The sequence below is a fragment of the Antrostomus carolinensis genome, unplaced genomic scaffold, assembly GCF_000700745.2.
Source record: "Antrostomus carolinensis isolate BGI_N321 unplaced genomic scaffold, ASM70074v2 scaffold8376, whole genome shotgun sequence".
Classification (NCBI taxonomy): domain Eukaryota; kingdom Metazoa; phylum Chordata; class Aves; order Caprimulgiformes; family Caprimulgidae; genus Antrostomus; species Antrostomus carolinensis.
In genome coordinates, this window is record NW_010319714.1 from 1118 (window position 1) to 24585 (window position 23468).

At 38.1% G+C, this 23468-nt stretch overlaps 1 protein-coding gene across 1 annotated transcript; it reads right to left on the bottom strand.

Moving 5' to 3' along the window:
- Positions 1 to 1745: 1745 nt before the first annotated feature.
- On the bottom strand, positions 1746 to 19134 carry LOC104520113 (nuclear pore membrane glycoprotein 210; the record flags this gene model as incomplete). Its single annotated transcript, XM_010169340.1, has 10 exons — positions 18990 to 19134; positions 15092 to 15188; positions 11857 to 12007; positions 9947 to 10079; positions 8894 to 9052; positions 8348 to 8416; positions 7933 to 8039; positions 6996 to 7136; positions 5603 to 5740; positions 1746 to 1901 (listed from the first exon to the last, which is right to left on the bottom strand). Coding segments are annotated over exons 1-10 (1296 nt in total), but the record flags the coding sequence as incomplete, so codon positions are not given.
- Positions 19135 to 23468: the final 4334 nt, after the last annotated feature.

Sequence of the window (23468 nt, forward strand, 5' to 3'; positions counted from 1 at the left end):
TCATATGGAGAGAAGTATTTTTTCTGTCTTCAGGCTTTGACTTATGTTTGAGGATAAGAAGTTTTAACTGAAAAATCTTCATTCCTGTATCTCCGGCTGGTAACTGTCACATTGCTAAAAAGCAGCATCCTGGGTTGTCCATAGAACAGTTTCAGAGCAAGTCTGTAAATTAAATTCTGCACAAATTTTAATTTGTGTCATTATTTTAAGCATTTAAGTCATTATTTTCAACATGAAGTTTAGTATCTTTTAAATCCACTTTGTAAAATTGACATAAATAATCTGAGCACAAAACCCAAGTTAATTTGCCCCTCAAAAAACCCTGAATTAGTAGATGCAGCTGTTCCAAGTAAAAACTGGTCAGAGAGTAAAGATACCCGCTTACATAGCTCTCTCTTCATTATCAGACAGACTTGGCAGTCTTGACCAAACACATTTTTTAACACTTTTGCCAAAAGGGACTTTGGAGGAACAGAAGTGCAGTACAACAGTTACAGCAGTGCTGCACATGGGAATACTTAAAAATCAGGAGGTATTTTGTACAGCTAATGGATGTATATTTGATGCAATCAGCTTGTTCCCCACCAGCTGCTAAATTACAGGCATGTATCCTGGAAGGAAGGTGCACTGCCCCAGGGCTTGAAAGACAGGCTTCCTAAATCAACTTCTATGCTCCCTCAGGAACAAGCCCATCACCTTTATAAAGCCTCAGCCAGATGGGGGTTGTTTGCCAGCCTCAACAGCATCCGCTTGACATAAACAAACCTATGGCATTTATAACCATGCAGTTAGAGAAACACACCCTCTGGATCCCGGATTAGTCACATGTGCTCAGTACACTTTTAGATACAAAGGTAGCAGAGTAGGACTACTTCACAGCAGTGAATATACACCACAGTAAGTACTTTTAGTTTCTATTCTATCATCTTCCAGGTCTGGCAGTTCTTAACAGCTTGACAGAGACAGTAAACAAACACAGTTTCATTAAGGAAAATCATCTGTGTCCAAAGGACACAAGGACGTATTTCCAATTCAATAACATTCTAGAGAAAAAATATTTAAGATTGTAGATTTACAGGGTTAAGCAGACCAGCTTTGTCACTTATCTTTGCAAACACTGTTGCTGTATTTTCTTCACTCCATACACCACACTGATCACCCTGATCAAATCCTAAAAACAGGGTATGATTTGCACAGAGACCCAAAAATCCCTCTTGGGAAGTGTATTTTTCATTCTTATTTTCTCCTAATTTTCCTAAAATTTTATGTTTTCTTGGCCAGCTTCAGTATCTAGATTCATTATGTGGCACTGTATTCACTTCAGCCACTTCTCCAGGCAGGAATTTCCTTGCGTATCTTGATGATATCTGTCATCCTTTTACACCAAGGGAAAACACTCACCTCTTACCCTGCAGAAGGCGTATTTAGTTTGGCTTGTCTGCTTCAATGGCTAGGCCAGTAATAAATTACTATTTCCTTCTTGCACTCAAAACTTTCAACAAGGAAAAAGACTTGACAACAAAATCAGGAAGAAGCAAAAATGGGAGAAAAGTTAATGCAGCGGAGGAGGGAGCTTGAATCCTCAGAAGCACAAACTCTGAACCTGATCACTCAGCCTGCCACACGGCAAGCAGGGAAACCTCTTGGGAACATGTTGGAACGGGGAATGCCTATGGCATTCTCACCTTCTTCACTGTTTTCAGAAGCCATACTCAAGAGTGACCAGGGAAAAATAAGAGTTTTACCTTCATTTCTCCATAATGCAATGGATTCTGAACATCAATTGCCTGAATAACACTGACACCAATATCACTTCCAGTTGTCATTACTCCTTTGACTGTCACTGTAGCAACTGCCTGGTTAGAATAGGACCAGCTGAAATTTCCACTTCCACCACGAGCCTAGAACACAGAGAGAAAATCCTTCAAATATTTTATAAAGTATATGGTTCTCATGTTTCTTAGCTGTCAAGCCTTTGAATATCTTGCATGAAAACCAGCGAACACGCTGGGCAACGACACTGCTATTGCTGAGGAAATACAAATAAACCACCACCTCAGAACTTTCAAATAAGCAAGGTGAAGTGAGAGAGGAGAAGATTACTGCCCTTCATTCATTTTAATTTCAGCTTTCTTCACACATATATCCTATGTGCTCACCAGTGCTGCTAACCCAAATATCTCTCTCCCAGCTGCAGAAGTCCAATGCTCACAACTCCAGTGCTCACTGCTGCCTTAGAGTCAGCACAGCATTTCACAAATTGGCACACCGGAGGCCTGGCACGTGGGATTATCGTACTTCTGAAAACTCCCACTGTGTCTCTGTTGCTGACAGCCAAAGTGCTGATTTTGGGTCTCAGAGCTGCTAACCTGATACTCTGTACTTACTGCTTTCAATGGGAATTGTTAAGGGATGTAAAGGGAAGAGAACAGAAGGTGGGAGGCAGGGAGGGAATGAGGCAAGAGGGGAAAAAAGAAAAAGAAAAAAAGTCACTCTCTTCTTAGCATTACTTCTTTATTTTTATGCTGAAAATCAGCACAACTACCTGCAGCCATTCAACAAATGTGCTGCTCCAGTATCTAATCAGTCATGGAATGAGCAAAAAGAACATAGGGAAACTGTCCAACCTTGCCACAAGCACTGCAAGGGTCTGTGAAAACTACAGGCTACACTCCCACAATGGCTTTTAGAGTAACTGTCGAACTTACAAGCTCACCTTTATCATGCAGATTTCCATAAAAACCCCAAACCAACAGAAAAAAAAGAAAAATCCACCCTTTTTCTAGAGCTCCCAGCTCTTGAAGGATTGCTTCATGACTAGAAGAGCTTAAGTGAGTGGAATTATTCTACAGAAGGTTAAGAACTAATTACTTGATATTATGGTCCACATCAATAGAGACAAATTATTGCATCACAGCCAGGACAGGGTCATATCTGCTGCAGGTTCATATTTTATTAAGTGAAGGGCCAAAAAACATTTTGGCAATACAAGCACAGTATTGTCCTCCTAGATGCATAATACTAGTTACTGAACAAGCATAACCATTACAATGCTGTAAAATGTACAGGTTTTAAACACCAATATTGTGAGCTAAAGGAACTGGCTGTTGAGACAAATACTGTGCAGAAAGGCATAGTGAGAATAATGGACTCCTAAAGAAAGATAAAAAAAAAATAAATACTTCCACACTCCCAAATACAAGGCTGAACATCAGAGCCATTGTTTTGTTTGTTGTAAACAAAATTGTTTTAAACAATCTAAACAAAGAAATTGTTTTAATTTCTTTAACTTCCTCAGCATTTGCTCTAACTCATTTAATAATTAAAGTAAAAATGAACAAGATAATAAATCTTGTCCAGAAGGACAAGTGTGGAAAATAAACAAATCTAAATTATGCAATAGCTTAGCTAAGGGGAAAAAAAAATAAAAAATAAAAATCAAAGGATAGTCATTTCCCTTTTTCCTTCCCATGAGCATGTGCACAACTTGATTACAGAAAGAGCACCAGACAAAGTGGATAAATAGGTAACAGTGTGTGACAGAAAGAGATGCACGGGATGTGGCAAAAAAATCTTTAAAGAATATAAAAGTTGAGACTGTTTTGTAAAGATATTTTCAATTAAAACAGGGAAATGAACAGAAAACATAAAATAATAAAAAAAAAAAAAACCAATTCTTAATAACTCTATGGAGTCACATCTCATTGCCATACCAACCAGATGCATTACTACATTTGTCTCTCTAGCAGCCAGTTTGCACTGAGGAGAGAAAGGGCAAACCAGCTTCTATTTCAGTCTACTCATTATCCACAGCCTGTTACCTGAACTCCACTCCACAAACTGTCACCAGTGACAGTAATGCCCTCACTAGAAATAAAAACAACAACCAAACAACCTTCACATACCTAACTTCACAAAAATGGTGCTTCACTTCTCTAGTGTGTGGAAGGAAGGCAGGAAATGTCCTTTTCTTTTTTTTTTTTTTCCTTTTTTACTTGCAACAGAAACCATCTTATTAGCACAAATATGAACAAAGCAACCAACAAAAAAAACAGACAGCTGACAAAGTAAAACTTAAAAGTCATTCTGATACCATCTGGAAGGAGTTACTTGAGCTATAAACAGAATTTGGCTAGATCCAAAAATCCCTTTCAACTTGTTTTCAGAAAAAGTCTATTCACCAATTTAAAATAGCCTGACTCAAAAACTATGAGTAGGAGGCAAACACTAATCTACAGGCAGGAACAACAGTCAAGCTGTGTGCTACTGTAAACAACTACTAGTATTGTTGAATGAGCAGACTGGGAAAATGTTCTCAGTTTCAGTAAATACAAACTGATATAAATGTTGGGAGAAAAAAAAGTTTATGTTTTTAATGAAAAAAAAAAATCACAGTAAAGGAAGAATCCTGATGCAAATTATTGGAGTACCACAAAGGAATGTTCTCTAGTCAGATATCTGATTATATATGCAAAATAAGGTGAGACAAGAATAGAACTGTAAAAGAGGTGGGAAACGGAAAAACACATTTACTTTTCCTTACTGGGCTCTAGCAGAAGTCATGATGAAGTACTGAAAATGTGTATTTGTACTAAGAATTTTTACCACACTCTGCTGGTGTGGTTTGGTATAGCATGAACTAAACCAAACTAATCCCACAGAAATTAAAAATACAGATGACAACGCTAAACTCGATGGCGTTAACTTCAGATTTACACTAGAGAATGCAATTTCATCCTTATGAGATTGATTTGTTTACTTCAGACACCACATGTCCTGCTGCCTTTTTCTATACTGTTTACTTGAAGGTAGACCCAAACCTCAGCACTACTTCATGTTAAAAGGGAGAGAGGTAGGAACTGTGCAGGGAACACCTGAGCCCAGGATCTGGGTACAGTTTAATTGGAAAAAAGTTACAGTACACTGATCGTATTGAGGTGAGAGTCTGGGCTGGGGAAACACCATGTTCTTTTCTCCAGTTAGACTACACTCTGGATACCTGGAGACTTTGCTTCATGTAGCATATGGAAGGATTGGCACCAGACACACAGAAGAATTTAAGAAAAAATTCCCTTTAGAAGGGACTTTGAAACTGTGGCCTTTGCCTCTCGGTGACTATTTATTAGAAGCATGAGATGTGTGGGGATGAAGGATACCGACATCAAGGGCTGACAGAGCACTGCCCATTCATCCTGTCATGACATTTTTGCACTCACCTCACAGTCCAAGTCACACTCCCATAGGCCCATCCCTCTACAGGAGGCAGCCTCTCATTTATGACTACTAAGCTTTGTACCTAGGATGCTTTCTGTAATTCCAAACCACTCTGTGCACATTTGGCACGTGCGTGAGGGAGAGAGGAAGTGAATGAAAGACAAGAGGTAAAGCCAGTGGGGTTTCTATGTTTGTTGGTTTTTTGTGTGGTTTTTTTTTTAAACTACATATTAATTTCTGCAACTAACATCCAAAAATATTCCTCCAAATAAGGTTTTGGATATGACTGTGCCTGAGGTATCCAAAGTCACCTCTATATAAGCAGTTAGAGGCCTCGCTGTGCCTGCTTAAGCAATACTTCCTGCAGTTAGATACTGCTTTGGCATACCTGTATGGTGTACTGGTAGAGTCCTGCTTTTGGCTGCCAAGGAAACGTCAGAATGCCAGGTGAAAGAACTATGGGGACATATATTTCAACATCTTGCTGGTTTCGCACTGGAACTGGTAATGTATGAACACCTCCATCCTAGAAAAAGCAACAGCACAGTACTATAAATGACACCATAGTGCTTCCTAGGAACAGTGTTTAGTCCTTATATATATATAAAAGTGTTGAAAATACCTCAGAGAGAAAGGAAAGCAACTATTTTGGGTCACTTACAAACACTGTTACCTGTGAGCAAATAGTCAGCTCATCACAGCAAAGGGTGCTATTGTATTAAATGAGTAGTATTGCTATGGACATACAGGTGCCCACACTAATTTAAAAGGCAAACAGCAACAAGAAATACCCTCTTTCTCAACTTCTAGTTTTTGAGACCTCCTCTGGAGAACTAATTTGGTACCTCCACACCTGCATTTACTCTTTGCTCATTCCACTCCTCAGCAGGTGAAAACAAAACTCTGCCTAGAAGATCCACTCCTCAGCCCACCCTGAAATACTGGCCTTTAAAACTCTGGTGTAATTGTAATCCCTCTGCCACAACATACTGTGTCTTACTGGAGTTTTGAAGGAAAACTTTTAACAACTCTCAGCTGACCTCATTTCATTCAACAGTACCTCTCTGACACAGAGAATGAGCACAGCTGATCATACACCGGGATCTACTAAGTCCTACTCAAGGAATCACTAAAAAGATTTCACAGCAAATGGGTTGAAATGTTGAATTTTTCCAAGTTTCAAGCAAAAGCAAATCACTTTCACACCACGTGCCCTAGTTAGCCATACATTCAGCAGCCTGCCCAACTAGCAGAAAGTTAATGAATATTAATTGGAAGAAATTTGCAGGCTGATACATTTGGCAGATTTTCATTCCAGCATTTAACATCACTTACCAAATAACAGAAAACTTTCCAAATGTAACTGAATGCGGAACAAGGCCAGGGTACGACACTGATGATCCTACCACAATAAATTGTAAAATTCACTCAGAGAATGTGAGAGGACCTTTGCACCAGCACAAGGATATGATAAGTGCCCACATAAGTATCTGCCATGAAAAAAAGAATCAGTGCTGTGCACCACTAGTTTAACAGGTGCTTGCAACACACTCCGTAGCAAAATCCCAGTCTTTTTTTAAGCAAATCCTCTGTTGACTTAATTGACAGATTTCCTGAAGTAAGGATTTCAGAATTTGGTTCTTAATCTGTTTAAACAAAGACGGCTTAGACCCATGTAATTCTTAAGTTTCCTTTCACTACATCACTACTAAGTCACTACTGCACAACTAAATTATCTTTAGGCCTACCAGTCAAGCAGAAGAGTTACTATAAATACATACCTGATCTACTACCGATGTCAGTGCAGCATCAATAATGGTCTGACCCTCCTTTATTGCTTTCACATAATGATATGATCCATTCAGAGATGACTTCAGCACCTCAAAATATTCTTTGGACAGCTTTGTATTAATTCTGATATTCTAAAAGCAGAACATCAAATAGATATGCCACAGGTAACTGACATGAATACTGTACAAACAGCCGTAAACATATTAGCAACAAATCAATGAGAAAACAATTGCTTAATCACAGAGTTCAAAGAAACTTATCTGAAGCTGAACAAGAATTTTTCTCTATGAAAGTTTCAGTCTTTCAACGAGATTATGTATTTTAGACACAGCATTAGCTCCACAGAAAATATTTATTTTTTAAAAATTATCAGCAACATGTAATTTAACAAAAGGTACCAAATTTATACTACTAAATAATCCATATTTTATAGTAACTTCTTAATTTTGTCATTCTTGTACACAAGAGAGGAAGAATATGCAAATATACGACCCCAATAGCACAGCTGTTCTGCTATCTGGCTGAAACTCAGACCTACATCTCAGGAAGCAAATAAACGCAAATTTGATATTCTGAAAAGCAGTAACTTAATAACACTTTTCTGCTTGCCAATGAACTACTTAAAAAAAAAAAAACAACCAAGATTTAAGAGCAATGTATATTTGGCAGCTAGCACCTAGAATTAATCTTATTTAACTACCAAACAGTGAAGAGTTTTAATGCTACATGTTTGAAGTACACTGTCCAACTTCTTCCAGTTTTTTTCTACAGCACTTAGACTCCAGTGGGCATCTTCACATAAATCACCCAGAGCACTTTATTTTAAAAAAAACCCACAAAAACCAAAACCAGCAATCAACAACAAAACTTTAGCACGCCAGGATTTAGGAGACAGACACTCAAAAGTATATCAACATTTCAACTTACATCAGATAAATACACCTTATTGCTTGATTTATCATACACTTCAATTGTAATTTCATAAAGTCTGCCTGTTTCTAGGACCCATCTGTCACCTGGATGAACTGTAAATCCTACAAAACAGGAAATATTGAACAAATCAACGGCCTCTTTACATAATGGATATTAGCATTTTGCTTCTGGTGCCCACACTCTGAAGATGCACCTTCATTAAGTTACTGAATATAGAGATGAAAGAAAATGAATAAATATTTACTACTAAACCTATTTTACATTGAGCTGCTTTTATGAATAAAATTACTTTTCTATGAAAAGTAACACAAGAAATAGGAGCATGTATATACACATAGAAAAACACCAATACAAAAAACAAGGCAAGAAATTATAATAAGCAATCAGGAAAACTGCAGCCAGTACCAACCTAAATACCCAGGATTTACAACGTAGATAGTGCTGTTGGGGAGTCTGGAGACCCCTTGCATGCGAATACCTGAAGAGTCAGTGAAGGAACAGAAAAGTTTTGTCAAAGGTCAAGTAAAGATCAGCTTGATCCTGCGGCTCCTTGTGCCTCTTTGGATATTTAAAGCTAATTGTACGCTGAAAATAAATGTTATCCCCACTATCGTGAAAGAGTGAGCATTTTAGAGAGATCCCATTAGAGAATATAATGCTCTCAACATAAAAATTAAATAAAGCCCCATCACATTTCCACATTGACTGAGGGGAACAGACACAATTTAATTGATCTTTTGCCAGTCTAATTTCTTAGAACATTTCAAGGCATCAGGCAGCTCTGTTGAGACTGAACTCACAGCAACACTGCTTTCTATGGCTCCACCAGGTGCTTTGGATTTTCAAGACTACTGGTATAAATGTGGATAATTTTATCTTTTTGTGCTGCAAAGGGTGGAAAGTTTGTCTCCTGCCACGAAGATCTGGATGGCAAAGCATCACCTAGGAAGGATACTCTTGTGCCCCAGCACAAGGTTTGTTTGTCCCTGCTGCAATGCAGTTACAACCAATGTTGCCTGGTCCAACCTGGCAACCGGCCGAGACGGATCTCCCTCGGGATCGAGTACGTTGTTCTGTAGCTGCAGTTCATACTGGTCAGATGGCATCATTAACTCTGTACATAAAACAAGACAATATATAAAACAATAAAAGCCAACGTGTCAGTGTTTAGATGCTGCTAATTATTGCTGATTAATTTTTATCGATGCCTACTACAAACATTAACTCATTATTTTTAATGTCTTGTAGAAATAGTGTTTCTGAGATTGTACCAACACACACACACAAAATTAGCTTCTTGTCTAACTTACATTTCATTGAAGATGCAATTTCCAATTAATATCAGCCCACTGTTTCAACCTAACATCCAACTCATTCCCAGTTTCAAAAGTGGTCAAATTTCTTTCTACAAGTTACTGACAATTTCTGCTGCTCCATTCTGTGTTACTAGCTGATGTAGTGACCCTAGTGTACTAGCCCAGTAAAACATTTCTTATCTGGTTTTGGAAAAAAAACAACAAAAAACCAAACCAAACCAAACCAACAAATTCATTACCAGCACAGGCTCCTTGTAAGCAATAGATGCAATTACAAACTTAAAATTGTAGAAGCAGATAAAATCCATTTCTCAAGAAAACATTTACTGTTAGAAAAATTGCGAATCTAAATTTGATTTAACTAAGAAAGTCAGACACAGTTTCTTAGTCAACGTGAAATAAATGAGTACATCTCAAATGACAGTGTTAGGTCCTGTTCTAAGTTACCCTTACCTTTATGTCCTTGACAAATCTGCAAGAGTATGTCCTTTATAGACACAATTTTTTTGACAGAAAAAAACTAAACAGCTGTATTATCATGTAGTGATGGTGACAGGAAAACAGTATTAAATATTAACAAAGTAGTTTAAATACAATTAAAAATTTCTCAGCAGTTAAAAATTCACACAAAACATTAAAAAAACCCCGCAACCCCGCAACAACCAAACAACCACAAAAAGAACGGGACAAACCTGTAATCTTCCCTTGCCTTATTTTCTGAACTCTGTACTGAATTGATGTTCCTACCAGAAGATAAATGTCATATGCTGGATTTAAAAGGATGTTTTCCAAAATAAGCAATCTGACTTCTGCAGGATGTACATGCTATTGATTGAGGGGGAAAAAAAAAAAAAAAAAAAAAAAAGAAAAAGCAACCACATTTAAAGCAGTTCATTTGTTTGAAACAGACCATGCAGCAAAAACTTATAATCTATAAGTGAAAAATATTACTTCCTGTAATTGGCTCTTTATTATTATCTCAAATTTTGTCACAACAGGGAAATGCAAAGGACAATGAATGGTGTAGAGATTTGCTCTCTGTACACTGTACAAGGCTGAAGAAAAGATATCAAGTCTGTACAGACATAATTTTCATTTAGTTTTCTGGAGAATACAGAAAAACTTGAGACAGATGCACAGTGACTATTCAGACATCTAGAAATTTATTTTCCCTACTGTAAAACATGATACCTGCATACAACACATCCTTTGTAACTTCACTGAGGAATCTCTATCAAACTCATTGGGCTATTAAATTAGGAATACAACAGATAATTGTATCAGTTCTATTACAGTTGTTTGATGGATGTTCACTGAAAATGTGCAGTCTGGAAACAGTGAAAGATTTAAAGGAATCACTAAGCAGAAAGCCGTAAAATATCGCAAATGGAACAATATTATTTCAATTTCACAGATGGTATCAGCTCAAAACTAATGCAGAAAAACAAATATTAAACCAGAAAACTAACAAAGCTACAAGCATTCAAGAAAAAAAAAAAAAAAAGTCAGACTGATACCATGTAGAGTAACTTACCAAAGGTAGAACTGTAAAATAATGTCTGAACATGCACTATTATTTGTGCCACATACAGTAAGATAATATTTTCCATGTGACACTTTTTACAAGTATGGGTTAGATAGTCCAAGGCAATTATGCTTTAAGCAGAAACATTAAGTACAACATGTAGTAACACAAATCTGCAAAACCAGACTGCAGATACGAGAGAAGCTTCAGAAAAACCCAACCATTTTATCCAAGGGATTTTTTAAGCTGTAGTATTAAGTTGATACTAGCACAATGCCAAGTATTCCTGTAAGCGATAACCCATAAAAAAAAAATATCTCAAGTGTTTGTAAATTCTATTAAGAGAAGAAACAACTCTTGTTACCAGAGTTAAGTGAAAAACTCCGTCACCACAAGTTACAAAGAAAGAAACAGCATGGATCTACACCACAGCTGGGAAGGCTGCCAATACTGCAGTTTAACACCCTTGTAGCACTGGCATTCTGATCCCAAAGCCCTTCCTTGGAGAGCAGAATCTAATGAGGTAGAATTAGATACTAACAAAGTATTCACATGACACTCATTTCAAGCATAACAGGAAATAAAGCTATATCCCATATAGCAATCCTTGTTCTAGCTACTGATTTATTGAATAAAAGACTAAGTGTTCTAGTTGGTTATTTTTAAAAAGGGCTAAAGGGCCAATGCCCTATCCAGCATGATTCTAGTTATATATATTAGTATGAATGACTATGAGGAATAATAAAATTGTACAGAAGTATTTGAAGTGTGTTCCTCTGCAGCAGGGCCTTTTGTCAAAGGCATAGGTTTAGAAATGATCTCTGGCACATGCACTGCCCTGGGTTAGGTACTGCACCAAGGTAATGGCCTCAAACTCCAGCCCCTTCAGGATGATCAAGAGCAGCACTGTCATCTTTTGTGATACGGGCTCCAGAGTCAATCCATTTAGACAGAGATGTGATGCTGATACCCACAATGGCAACAATAAGGCAGGGAAAACCTGCAGTACTCCTGTAACATTGGGCTGTAAGACTAAATAATAATAATAATAATAAAAGATGAATGCAAGTCTCTTACCTTATAGACGCTTTCCTGTATTCTTGCTTTTAATTTAGAACTCCCTGTTTTCATTCCAGACACCAAAATGGTATCTCCTTGCTTGGCAACTTTTTCCATCTCTGATATATAGGAAGGTGGAATATAAGTGGATTCTAAAAACTTGAGTATACTGAAATGTGAACCAAAGAGTGAATAGAAAATTGTTAACCAACCTTTGTAAACCCACAGAGAAACACCATCAGCATCTATTCCTGGCTATTTCTCTTTTTAAGCAAATTTAAGATGTCTGCCTGGGACCGGATATCCAAGTTTTACTCATTCTTCAAGATATCTGCAGCTAATTTCTGGGACTGATAAAAGTTTGTTTGGAGCTTGTTTGTGGGCTTTCCAGAGATATCAGAAGACTGCACATGTTGTCTATAATGATCCCTCCAGTTTTTACAGTAGGTGTAGGTGGCAAAAACTCTCTAGATTATTGTGGAACAACTGATGCGAAAGACCCAAAGCTTATGTTCATTAAAGCAACAGCTTAAAAACATAAGAACGTAACTTTGGCCTCTTTGAAGAGGCTAGGATGCATTTAATAAATTACTATTAAAAAAAACCTACAAGCAGAATACTCAATAGTAACTGTTAGAAATTTCAATGAGATGTGACAACATAGAGAAAGGGAATTTGCCACGAGTAGGGAAACGACAGGAGAGAAATTGTTTTAGAAGTACCGGCCTCTGGAGACACGTGACCTGTTTGGCTTTATGTGCACTTTCACTGTAAAATCAATAAAGCTACATTGAGAACAGTTATGAATATTAACATATTTATGACAGGGCTCAGGCTGGAGCACCTCTCCTATGAAGACAGGCTGAGAGAGTTGGGGCTGTTCAGCCTGGAGAAGAGAAGGCTCCGGGAAGATCTTATAGTGGCCTCCCAGTACCTGAAGGGGCTACAAGAAAGCTGGGGAGGGACTTTTCATAAGGGCAGTTAATGACAAAACAAGGGGAAATGGCTTTAAGCTGAAAGAGGGGAGGTTTAGATGAGATATTAGGAAGAAGTTCTTTGCTGTGAGGGTGGTCAGACACTGGAACAGGTTGCCCAAGGAAGTTGTAGATGCCCCCTCCCTGGAGGTGTTGAAGGCCAGGCTGGATGAGGCTTTGAGCAACCTGGTCTAGTGGAAGGTGTCCCTGCTGCTGGCAGGGGGGGTGGGACTGGGTGAGCTTTTAGGGCCCCTCCCATCCTAACCATTCTATGATAGTTTATTATTTATTTTGCAAAGTGGTAACACCATTAGAACATTTTTCTGTTACCAGAGCTGAGCTAACAGTAGAGCATACATCAATATTAGGTGAGTTAAAGTCACATCTCTAGCAAATCCTTATATTGAAACAAAAAGCTCCGTATGGACTGGGACTCAGATCCTAAGTCCCACTGAACAATTAGCACAGCCTCTGCCTCTCACTGTAGAGGGGCCACACACTCATACCTGCAGCTTCAAGCGTATTACTGGCTTACCAGGCTTTCCTCAGGGAATGCTGGGCAGTTCCTTCCCTGAGGCTGCAAAGGAGTTTGTATTCAAGCAGTAGCAAAAAGTCTTGTTTGCTACCTGTACCCCATTTCCAACGTATTTGGAAAATAAGTTGGAGCATGCAAGCTAACTGTTAAATATTCTGCCAAGAGAACTTGTTTCCCCACATCTAGTCAACAGAATCATCATGAATAAAGTCAGGTTTTTTAATGGAAGATATAGTTTCCTACATCATTTTATGTCCCACAACCTACCTAGATTTTACTGGAACTTGTTTTCTGAAGTAACTGAAGCCTCCAGTGCATGAGTTTGAATCTATTTCATCTTACAAGTTTATTATATGTTGGGGAAGTTTTGACTAAAGCTGTACTCAAGAAGTGTCTGTAAACAACTATTTTGTGAGAAAACCCATGTGTCTGCAGTCTGGTCAAATTCACATGTATCAGGGAAGCATTTTTTTCTACCAACATTCACACTAAGTCCATTTTCACCATGGCACTTAATGTGAGGAATAATAACATAACGGGTAGATAACAGGATCCTGGTGTGTTGAGACCAGGTGGTGTCACTGCAAAGATAAAACTCTTGGGGTCCAACTTGAAAAATATCCCATACAAGGTACTGCTAAGTAGCCTTCAATTCTGGTTAGTTTAATAAGGATGGAAAAATCAAATGTCTGTTTGAAGCCAGTGAAGAACAGAACAATGAAGTCACCACTGTAAAACTACATAGTGCCCATGCTTCATCAACTTAAAAAAAAATAAAAATAAAAAAAATCCAGCACCAAAACAGAGGCCAAAGATGGTCTGGTGACAAATATTAGAGGAAAAATATCCTCTCTGAATTGGGGAATTTTCTTTTTGTAAGAAAAAAAAAAGTATACTGTCTGAATTCTATCCTATCCCTGACACAGGAGAGTGTTCTAACTTTTGGGCAAGAACTCCACCTTCATTAAATGGAGGGAATATTTCCTTATTATATAGAAATGCTGAAAAATATTTCTTATTAGTCAGTTGAAAAGCACTTTCAACATCTTCGGATAGAAGTTTCCACAAAATACAGCACCTCTAAATTCCAGTTAACTTACTCTTTGAGTTGAACCAAGCACCATAGCTTATTTATCAAGCAAGTGCTTTCCATTCATTGCTTTATTTGCAAGAAAATGTACTGAATATCTTCATTGAATACCTTTCATTTAATTATTTCACCTGGCCCTATGAGCTGTATCTAGTGTACAAGCAGCCACTTGATCCATTTCAGTTTAAAGTTAGGTAGTTTGAAAGCTATTTCAACACCAGAACTAGGTGTTGACTGAGACCTGAAATTCTCAAGTCCAGAGAGCTGCTTTCTGAAATGGAAGAGGACTTTTTTTTTTCCCCCTTAAAAAAATTTAAAATTAAAAAACCCTGTCTGCTGAAATCCTGAGATAGCAGTCTTTTCTGCTTGAAACACAAGATGTTTCAGGAAGATTGACAGTTGTATCTATTTATTGCTAGTTGCTGGATTAGAGCTACCTGGGCTGCTCATTAACACCATCAGTTGTTAAATTAAACAGGGATGAGAGAGTGCCCGTTCTGTTGAGTACGCACTTTAAAAAAAATCCCTGAAACAACTGACCCATAAGCATTATTTCAGGCACCAGTTCAGTAAACTGCCTAGATGTGGGGAAATATCTAAACACATCAAACTTAATGGATGTGAGACTTCTGAGAACAAAGTAAATGAACCTACCGTAAGGCATTGTGAGAATCTGAGAAGCCATCAGCCTCCGTGTCTTTTACTATTGTCCAGTCAAAGACTAACCCTGCCAATGTGCTGAAAGTGTTTCCTGTAAATCAAGCCATCAGATTAAAACAAAAATAAATAACAAGCACAGAGTCCTCCTGGAACATAAACTATCACTTTTTCCCCTAAGAAATTTCTCTGTTTTATCCCCAGAAGAAGCACGAGTGGTATGTAGTTACAATCAGAATCTATCTTGTTTTGCTGACTTTGGCAAGTTTAAGGTATTTCTGTTAAGTGGCTTTTCAGCTCCCAGTTTACAACACCATATGCTGCTTTATGTTTTTCACAAAGCCCACTAGATAGGCACCTGCCTCCTCCTTCCCCCTTTGACCACAAAAACCTTACTATTTCTTGGATATCAGCAGGACACCCGAGGAAAACCCCTGCTAAACAATCTTTCATTCTGGAACATGTAGATCTGAGACATCATTTGGGCAACTTGCGTTCACAGCACTGAGGAGCTGCGCTTTTCACATATATTGTTTTGGTTTCGACTACAACAATGATTTACCCATAACAGAAATAAGTCTTCAATAAAAGAACTCAAATTGAGCACCTTTTTTCTACAAAACCATGAACCACTAGAACAGAAGAAATTGTAAATCATATGTTAAAAAGGAACAAAAAGGTATAAACAGTCTGAAAGCAAAGATTTATCATGATTACACTGAAGTGTAATGAGCTGCTAATCTGAAAGGTCTTATAATCTTCTTGGTCTTACTCCATAAATATCGAACTGAAATCCCAGTTATTTGTGCTATATTTTAAAATACATTTTCATTTGTGTTCTTCCCTTTGACATTCACATCTATATTACTAAAGTAAGAGTCAAAACCAATTTATTCTCAAATTGTTATGCTTAAAGGTTTATGATGTTTTTAAGCCACAAAAATATTTTAAGACAAAATAATGCAACTCATAGTCTATGTTGTTTCTCCCATTTCTATACAACTTACTGCAGATAGTTCCAAATCCCAAATAAAGATGATTTTAAACACAAAACTCTAAACACACAAGGCAATATAATTAAAATTGATGGAGACTGGGTTATTTAACATCCATTCAAGTCTAACTTTCTTTAATGATGCATGTTTTAGCTTTGCAAAGCTGTGTTATACTCTTTTGTTCTGCTCCAACTTAAAATAACAGGCCAGGAGAAAAGATGCACGTCATGGCAGTATGGAGAAGCTGTGCCTGGACACAGCCCGTGCTGCAGGGAACGGGCAGCAGAAGCACGAAACCATCCTGGCAGACTCCAAATCACCACTGGGCCTGGATGTCCTGGCTCCTGCTGGGGTCCCTCGCTACGAAGGCAAGTTCAGGTTATCACAGACAAGTTCCCCAGGGTCCCGCTCATCCAAGACAGGATCAGCTATTGCTGCAGCACGGAGGGCAGCAGCTCTCTCCAGGTTAAGCAGATCAGAGGCAGCACCCAGGGAGGCAGACAGGTAACACAGCACTTGTCATGAACTATATCACAGCTTTGTCCCTCCCTGCAGGAGCACACAGCTGTCACAGGAGCTGCAGACCAGCTGCCCTGGCCAGCTGTAACGTTACCCTCTCAGCCTCCTTGGATCTCAACGTAGGCAGTGACTTGTGCTCCTGCTCCACAGCTGTAACCCAGCCCAGAGCTGCTCCTCTGAGAAGCTTTAGCAGAAAAGCTGCTCTCACTGGCAAGGCAGGAGCCATCCCCAGTTAACAACAGCTGTCTTGAGGTGCTCTGCATCATGGCTAGGCAGGAAGCCTGTGTTCCTTACACACTCATAGCCAAAGAAATGCAAACGCACATGTTTCAAGTCTTTCCCCTATTTAAATCACATCTTTCAAGTCTTTCTCCTATTTAAGTCACCTCTAGTTAAGTCATAATAAAATAACTTGAGCAAAGTTCAACAGATAAACCAATGTATAATATGACTTTTTGTCCCTCTATACTTAATTTGGCCAAAGATCTCCACGATCATCTTTTTTCTCTTGCATTAGTAACCTTTGAAAAGTAATATTTGAGGATCGAGTTTATATTCGGAGTGGTTCACTAAAAACATGTACTAAAAGAAATCTGCATTAATGTAACTGATTAAAAAATACAGCTTATGAAAAAAATAACTGGACTATATATATATATAAATATATGGAAGAGAAGGAGGAATGAAACTCTTCCTGAAGATATACTGATACTCACAGGAGTAGACTATTAATGAATGGTCTGACCCATACCAGATGCAATAATCTGGTGATGCAAGATGCAAAAATCATCATCAGCCCCAAACAAATTGCACTTGGTACATCTCCAGGGCCCGCTTAACAACTTTACATACCAGAGAAAAAGCTACGTCACTGCAACAACGTGTACATACAAAGGTTGATACAAAGCACCTACTCTCTCTCCCTCTCACACGAGGCTGCATTAACAGGTTCAACACCCAGGCCTTGTGCAAGTTTTCAGCAAAACTAAGCAGATTTTTCCCAATATTTATTGGACTGGATAACTGTTTTATATTGACTTTTTCACCTTCTAAATATTCAAAAGATAGAGTGTTCAGAAGCCCCTTATTCAATTCTCTGACTTCTGAACAATTATGTCCTTCAGTAAAATTGCCACCGCTCTTGAATTACCATTTTTTTTTAAGTGCGCCAAGGAAGACCACTGAGAGTCCAACATGTCCAAAGGTCTCCAAAGGATGGATCTCAAGGTTTTGTGGGTCAAAAGGAACTGATTTTCAAAGCTTTTGAGTGTATCCTGATCCTCCAAACTTAGATTGGGAAGTTTAGACCTACACCTTCTAACCAACATCTTGTTTCAGTCACACAGATTAAATGTTCTTTGTGGGGTTTAAACCACTGCTCCTGTTCAGACTCCAACTTGGGTGGCTTCCAAGGCATGAAATTACTTTTCATTATTAACATATTGTCATATATAACCTGGAATTCATAGTTTAAAAACAAACAAACAAACAAATTATCCAATCCAAACAATTCAACCTTTTATAGCTGCTTTACATATTATTTCCTTCAACCCTGCAGTTGTCCTAAAAATCACTTGGTTCGTATGAGAGTTGATGCGTGCACAAAAGTTGATTGTTGAAACCAAAGCATTCAATTGTTACCAGCATCATGGTTCTTTTCCTGATGCTACAAACAGCATGAAAAGCAGAAGTTTTCTGTTCCTGTTAAATAATTGTGGATTCAGTCCAAATGCACTGACTTTTATGAGCATGAACAGCACCTCCCAGAAGTGAGTGTTTCTATAATAATTAAGGGTTATTAATCCAAGCAATATCCGGCTGGTCTGCAACAATATCTCTGAATATCCTGTTGTGTGTCTGACTGCACTCAGATAAAATGTCCTTTTGTGAAATTCTTTAGACTATTCTCTGCTCAAAAGGGGAAAAATAAAAAAAAAAAAGAACAGAAAGAGCAGACTACTTCACATTCCTGTGCAGCCTTGCTCAGCCTAGTTAAATCCTGATGGGACATTTCAACAGGACAAATGTTGGCACTTTTTCCATTACATTTGTACCTGGAATTTCATTTCTTACCCAGATTTTAAATTCTGATTTTTAAAAATAACCTTAGCACTAGAGTTAAGTTTCCTGGGCAAATAAGTAAAAAAAAAAAAAAAGGTAAGCAAAAGTTGTTGGAAATCAAGTAGTGTTTGATTTTCCTATTCAGGTGGTATGTAGATTTTAGACTTAAACAAAAACATCAGGTTACTGAATGTATCATCCAGAGAATGCATTTTCAATTACTCAGCTTGGCTTCTAACATTCATTAATAAAACCAGTGTACATATCAGATAATTAAGAGTTTCAACATCTATTTTATCTCTTATTAGTAAATATCTTACCTTCAGAATCCAAAGCCTGAATTTTTAGCTCCAGTGGTGAATCTTCAAGATAGAGTTCTCTTGTTGTGGACACAATTTGGATGCCATGAATTATATCAACTATCGCATCACAACGAAGCACTTGTCCAGTCACTTGAAGAGACATGTGAAAGAGCACATGGAATCAGCAACACTGGACATGCCCATCAAGAGCACCAACAAGAAAAATGCCACCTGAAATTTAGCCAATGACACAACACACTGACATTGAAGGAACTGAAACTGGGTCATGACCTTGACTAAGAAAACTCTTGGTCAAATGGTGATTGTGGCTAAGCAGGCAAGAAAAGCAGTTCCCTTCCTCACTGAACTGTAGAATAAATCTTAAAAAAATGGTGATTGCTATCTACACCAACAGTTACAGACGTTTTCTCTGAGTACTTATTAAGAGTTTCCACAGTACAACTGTCAGACACGGCTCACGTCCTAGAGAACATAATGACTTCTACCCACAGACAGTAAACCCCTATATACTTCTTCATTTAGTGACTGCAAGACATTTAATTGACCATCTGTTTTTCCCTCTCTCGTTATAAAAACTAACCAGGTATATTGTGTGAGAGACACAAAGGCAATTTTCAGCTTTCTAAATGCAAAACATCTGAATTTGCATGATATAAAAAGCATGTACTGAAGAGTATTTTCAGCCACCCCCCCTTTTAAATAAATAAATAAATAAATAAATAAATTCCTGTTTTCCTGGATGTATCATTAATATCATTAACACTTATCTAAGGCCTTTAACAAACTGAACTTAAAAACCATGCCCATGGAAATTCTAAGATGATTATGTATATGAATGTGCACTTTGACATCTCTGCTTTCTTTCTGGAGGATGCCAGGATATCCATAAACAAGTAGTGCTGTCCTTACAAAAGTTAAAACTCACTTATATCTTCGGCAAAGATGATACTTGTCAGACGTGTGGGCTGGGAGGACCGTGCCTGGACAACAGCTTTCTGCGAACACTGGCGCTCATCCTGCTCTGCCAGCTCTATGCTCGCCACCTCCGGCCTGGTGGAGGACCTACAAGATTATTTGGTTACATCAGCAGGATTTCAGTTACTGCTAGACAGAAATCAAAGGGCCTGGTTTAAAAGCCACCAAAATAATTTACATAAGACATGCTACATGGTCAGGACCTGACTTTCCTAAGAGCTGGATTGCAACAGCTCCTTGAGGACTTCAGCAAAAGCGAGAGTGGGCTGAGGGAGGGGAAGGCAGCGAGCAGAAACCCCTGGGAGCCCTGGCAGACCGACAGCACACTCTACTGTGGCATGTTCACCACTGAATGCATTTCAGGCAGTTCAGAGCTTTACTCAGCTACTTAACAAACTTACAAAACCTTTGGCCTGATGATTTATTAGCTTAGAGGTGTGGAACAAGCAAAAGCACATACATAATACTGAAGTAGAAGGTAAATAATTTTGGTTAGAGCTCCATCCGTCACTTGTAATTGCATTTTCAAAACAAATTTGAAACAAAGTTCTGAAAAAAATAGCTTCCCTGGATGGCATAATATCACAATAATGCATGTTTGCTATGGCAGAGGCTCTGAACAAGTGAGAAACAACATTATTTTAATCAATAATTTTAAAAAAGATAATTATTCAGTCTATTCAGCTTAACTTTGTGAACACTGTGCAAAACATGCAAAGTTGTATAATTATCTTTGGTGAAATGTAAGCCTTCGTGGAATTTTGGCCATGTCAAAAGCATCTGTTGCTTCCTACTCTGACTTTTATGGTTTTTCTAAAGACAACTGCTCCAGGAATGAGCTTGGAGGAAACTCGCCATGGACTCGGAGCCCAGTTCTCACTTCCTGAGTGCCAAAAATGTCAAGCTGATTAAAAAAAAAAAAAAGTTTAAAAATGATTAAAAACCAAGCCTCTTGAAATTAAATTTGAGATAGCAGCAATATACACCCGAGGCCTGAATGTTGAGTGCTCAAAGCAAATAAAACATTCAAGCAGGCCAAACCTCCTGCAAATAGTCACAAACATCACTGCTCCGAAGTGGGATGAGCTGCTGACTAACTGCTTTGGAGAAGCGGGTCGTGGGAGCAGCCACTGTCTGCTCAGGGATCCCAAGTCAAAGCTCTTTCACAAGGGCCCTTTGAAGCATTAAAACAATGAAAGTGAGCACTGATGACAAAGCTAGTCAGGAATTGCTTCTCCCAGATGATGACAGCAGTTCTGATGAAAACACTGCATTATCTGGTAAATGCAATCTAAATCTGGCACTGGATCCCCCCTCCGCCCCGGTAAAGGTGGTGAAGCTGGACTGATTTAGACTTTTTTTCTGGAGGATATTACAAAACACCTACCTGTGATCTATGAGAAAAATCTAACTCAGCAAGGAGCTGGAGGGGAGCTTCAAACAAACAGCAATACCATCCATGCCCCTCTCCCCAGACACAGGCTTTACCTACTTTTATTACTGGCAGAACCAACCAATCCAAAACAGCCAAAACCAAAACTTTGTGTTAACTTAAACCGTGTCCATTTCAAAAAATAACGTAATACAACATGTTCAGTTATCCCAGGGTGAAGAGCTGCTGTTTGGGTGAACACGGACCAATCTGGTTGTAGCCACTGGAAGAAAATGGCAAATCCCATTTCCAACCTTAAGCAATGGAAAGTTCAGTCCTGAAGACAAATCCAGTCGTGCAGGACACCGAGATCCCTTCGGTTCAAAGCAGTTGGTGAGACAGAAACTCCACAGGAAACAAAAACACATCAGTGTCAGCTCTCTGGTTCCCTACATATGGGGCTGGATTTTACCTTATGATACCATCCACACAACGAGGCCTCAAAAGCTTCCAACTGTGGGCACAAAACCCCAGCCAGAAGGTTTTTAATTGTGCATTAACGCTAACGGCAGTGCACAGCCTCATTAGACACTGCCTAGCAGTAAGGTGTTGTTGTCTTGGGCAAATTTCATTAATTCAGTGAATTAGTAATTCATAATATTGGTGTGCTCCCAACTAGATTTTGCTTACACAAAGACTAGTTTTAAAGGATTTTGAAAAAACAGCAGCAACTGCTAACCCAGAAATTTCAAGCATTTTATCTGATCAAGAGAAAAACAACCCACAGCAGCATGCAACGGACAATTTAAACACCAATTAGAAGCTTAAACCTGAAAATTGCTTATTATATTCCACATACCTAAGCAATGTATGCAAATATGAGCTTTTTTTTTTTTTTAATGCTAAGGTTTATTTACACTGTTTCTAAAATAATATGATTTGTTTTCTATATTAGTAATACATTTAACTTTGCTTTACAGCAATTAATTTAAAGGTAAACAATTAGTTATTTTTCTGTTATTCTGCAGCTTCTTAGGCAACCATGAAACAGTTTTCCAACATTTAGCAAGTTTCTTTAAACAACGTTAGTATTCACAACCAGTAAGGCTTTTTCTGTACTCAGCTGGAAGGCTTTTTGAGCTGAGCATGCAGATCTGACTTAACATCCATGCAGGCATTTTAAAATAAGCATTATAGGTATGGAATTTTACTTTCATTATTTAGTTTTTTACATTGCTTAATATTCCCTGCCATTATAATTTTTTTTTTAATCAATTTGAGGTTTTTTCCGTTCTTACAGTCTGAAATTGATTCTGTTTACAACACAACAGAGGTTTCACTGTGGTTTGTGTTTGTTCTTTTAACATACGGCTAGGTATTGGAATACACAACCACTACAGTTTGCACTAATAGCAGTGTTGTAAAACCAAATCTAATCACAGGATATTTTTCAGACTAGAAAAAGGAAGGAACAAAGATAAACTAAAAGTTTGCATTAAATTTTAGCTGTAAACTTACATACACTTCGCAATTATAAAGGAACTTTTAAGCTGTCACAGCTGAATGCCAGTTAACTCTTAGCTGTCATCGGAGGAGGGAACCTGAGATTAGATACTATTTGACCTCTAACAGGAGTTTAAAACAGGAGGTAGAATATCAGATTAATTTCTTGCCTTTTTTTTTTTTTTAATACAAATACATTTTTAGTTTTATTACCAATAGAATTTTTGTTATTTTAGGCTATTACCTGAACTGGGCAGGTGGAGTAGGGTCTCTCCAAGGCTTGGTTTACTATTGATTTATATTAAAAAACAATCTGCACAACTATTGTTTTTTACACCATAACATATGAGGCTCATATGAGGTTCAATGCCCCTCAATAGCATTTGGCAATATCAAAAGCACGTTCTGTTCACAGCTACATCCGATTCGGGGTTGAACACAGAAAAGATGAGGCACTAATCAGACAGGCTGTGTACTACAGCGGCATTACTCTGCTGTGATACACACAGGGATCACCACTGCTTCCCAGATGGGCAAGAAACTTTTGCTTTAAAATGATATCAAAGGCTGCAATTTATATCATCTTCTAATTACAGCAGATCTTGGGCAGCATGTCAGTGTGCGAT